Source organism: Triticum aestivum, chromosome 3B (genome assembly GCF_018294505.1).
Source record: "Triticum aestivum cultivar Chinese Spring chromosome 3B, IWGSC CS RefSeq v2.1, whole genome shotgun sequence".
Classification (NCBI taxonomy): domain Eukaryota; kingdom Viridiplantae; phylum Streptophyta; class Magnoliopsida; order Poales; family Poaceae; genus Triticum; species Triticum aestivum.
This window is the reverse complement of record NC_057801.1, coordinates 134508010-134511146: the sequence shown is the minus strand read 5'-3', so window position 1 is coordinate 134511146 and position 3137 is coordinate 134508010. Positions and strand designations below refer to the sequence as shown.

The 3137-nt window shown below is 58.6% G+C and overlaps 1 protein-coding gene across 1 annotated transcript; it reads right to left on the bottom strand.

The window, feature by feature from the left end:
* Positions 1-849: 849 nt before the first annotated feature.
* Positions 850-2633, bottom strand: LOC123068997 (crocetin glucosyltransferase, chloroplastic). Its single transcript, XM_044491710.1, has one exon. It carries the CDS (start codon positions 2559-2561, stop codon positions 1122-1124), a length of 1440 nt encoding a protein of 479 aa, XP_044347645.1. The 5' UTR covers positions 2562-2633; the 3' UTR covers positions 850-1121.
* Between the last annotated feature and the right edge of the window lie 504 nt (positions 2634-3137).

The following is a 3137-nucleotide window of genomic DNA, read 5'->3' as shown; positions in this document are numbered from 1 at the left end:
TTGGAGGCGTTCATCTTCGCATAGACAAGGGTAAACGACCGGTGCTCCAAAGAAGCGAAGAAAAGGTGGTGCAAAGGAACATATGTGTACGTGATGATTCCACCCTAACCTTTCTGAAGCGGACCCCTCTTAATAGTACGGCTTTCCTACGACTCAAATCCACCGAAAAGAAACGTAGAAAACCGCCGTCTTCAATAGCCTCTAAGGGGCACCGAATCGTCTTGTGCCTAGGCATGAGATCTCTGAAATGCTCAATGCACACGATAGTCCGCAAATACATTGTCATTAATCACCAAAACCACATAGGGAGAAATATGCTCTTACAATCAGGCTACCGAAAAATGGGTCGGCCCACCAGATCGCTCGCCTCGTTCGCAGTGTGCATCAAACATGTGACAGAATTTGTCGGGATCATGAAGAGAATTTTATGGAGCATCTTCCATTACTCTCAGTGGTGTCACGGATGTCCCTACACTTGAATCCATGGCGTGCCGGGAGGGACAGGCGCTTGCTCTCGACCTATTGGCATCTCGAGATTGTAACTCGGTAATGCAAGATACAAAAGCCAATATGGGAGGAGCCCATGTTGCGGTGATCAAAGAAGTTAATGATAGAAAAGGGGATTTTCAAGATTGCTGTTTTATTCATGAGTCAATTCGTAAAAAATATGAAGTTGATAGTTTAGCCAAATTTTCTTTATCTTTAGATTTTGGTACACATCGTGTGGTTCGGTGTGTTCCACACGTCACCCCCAATAGAACGAGATTGGAATCCGATTTTTCCTAAAACATTAGCAGGTTGACGCGATTGTAAAAACGTCTTATATCATAGGACAGAGGGAGTAGATGATTATAGTCAAGCAACACGGCAATACCTTTGGATGATTGGAACAACATCTTAACAGAATTATACAGAACGGCGAAACGAGTGCCTCGACAAGATACGAACGGCATTCGATCTTTCCCAGGTAGCAGCTACAATATCGAATCGAATTATTTACGACGGCGACGCGGTACGGATCGAGTCCTCTCGTCTCGGCTCGTGTACGTCGTCCTGCTAAGTGCTAAATGCCATATGGATTGCAGGACCATGCAGTGCATGCAAGCCGGCCTGCCGGCTGGCTAGTTGCCGGCGAGGGCGACCTGCCCGGCGACGAACGCCCTGAGGTTCCTCTCGGACGAGCCGCCCACTGCAGCCGCCGCCCGCGCCTTTTCCCTCCACAGCTCCGCCTTGGCGCGCACCACATCCGACGTGGCGAAGCCGATGCACCTCCGCAGCTCATCGGCCTCCAGCACGCCATCCTTCTCGCTCACGGCGGCCCTGACCCCCGTGCCGAGCTGCCGCTCCACCAGCCACGCGTTGGTGCCCTGGTCCGTCCACTGCGGCACTCCCACCACCGGGACGCCGCACGCCACGCTCTCCAGCGTCGAGTTCCACCCGCAGTGGGTCACAAAGCATCCCACCGCCGGGTGCGACAGCACCTTCCCCTGGTCGCACCACTCCACCACCATGCCCCCGCCGGTGCACAAGTCTTCGTCGTCGACCTCGCCGCGGTTGTCCTTCCTCAGCACCCACAGGAACGGCCGGCCGCTCTCCGCCATGCCGCGCGACACCTCCGCGATCTGCCGCTTGCTCATCGTCGACAGGCTCCCGAAGGAGATGTAGACGACCGACCCCGCTTCCTGCGCGTCCAGCCACTCCAGGTACCCCTTGCCGTCCTGCTTGAACAGGTCGTTGCTGTTGTTGGCCGCCGCCGCTGCCGACGCCGAGGCGTCCAGGAAGGAGAGGACGGGGCCGATGGGGACGACGTTGATGCCGTGCTGATGCAGCGTCGCCACCGCGTTGGGCTCCATGGCATCGAACGTGTTGGCGAGCACGGTGGGCGAGTCCTCGCGATCCAGCACGTCGAGCAGCTCGCGGAACGCGGCGAGCACGAAGGAGTAGGGATGGTCGTCGGACGCGATGGTGAGGAACGACGGCAGGTCGCGCACGCGCATCGGCGGGAGCCCCCGGACGGGGACGTCCGCCCACGGGTCGCCCGTCGCGGCAGTGACAGCCTGGTCGAGGCCGTCGGTGCCGCGGAAGAAGTGGAAGTAGGCGGCGAGCACGGTGGCCGGCTGGATCCAGTAGAGCGCGGCCGGCACCCCGTGCCCGCGCGCGACGTCGGCGACCCAGGAGAGGAGCACCGTGTACACCACCTGCGTGACGGGGGTGCCCGCGTCGCGGAGGCGCGCGAGCACGCCGTCCAGCGTGCGGGCTCCCACGACCTTGAGGTTGGACATGTAGTGCATGTTGTCGTGCGCGGACTTGTCGAAGCCACCGTCGTAGCCGTCAGAGTAGGGCACGTAGCGGACGCCGGCGGCGTCGACGTGGTCGACCGCCGCGGCGTCCGCGTCGTCCGGGAACATCTTGCGGCAGGCGGAGACGGCGGTGGAGACGGTGACGCGGGCGCCCGGCGTGGCGCGGAGCAGGCGCAGCGCGAGGTGGCGCGCCGGGTTGATGTGGCCCTGCGCCGGGTACGTGACCACGAGGAAGTGCGGCGCCTCCCCCACGCGCTCCATGGCCGGCAAGAGGCCAAGAGCGTACTAGGTAAGCAAGAGTGTCCTCGCTGGGGTGGGTTGTGGCGCGTGGTCGATGTGGTGGTGTGACCCTTCGCTTCGCTTGTTATATACTCCGGCGGAGATGTCGTCGGAAACAAATTACGGCGGAGATGACGGAAGCGCTGACTACATGGCGCAGGGGGGGCCATGTCAGACATGTGGTCAGCAGGCATGGCTGGGCTAGCGCTGGCTGCAGTTCAGGCGTTTGTGTGGTGGTCCGTGCTGCAGCAAGCAAAGAAGAAGACGTGGATTGCCCAATTAATGGCTGGAGCCGGTTACATGTACTCCTCAGACTTGGTTGTCAACTTGGGATTAGCCAGAGAGGGAGAGACGCATCTGAGCGTCTCTGATTGATTAAGGTTCGTACTGAAATTTTGAATGCCTATCCACAAAACAAACACCGGTAACATGTCGGAATGTCCCCTCCTGACAATTCCTTGCATGTGCAACGAACCAACAACCAAGCTATCTTCCTTGGCTCTCACCATCTTAGTGCGATCGAGGTTCAGTTGCTGTTAAATTCTCGAAAAAGCATAC

Coding starts and splice junctions, on each gene's coding strand:
- LOC123068997 (XM_044491710.1), bottom strand. CDS start 2,561: ATGGAGCGCGTGGGGGAGGCGCCGCACTTCCTCGTGGTCACGTACCCG.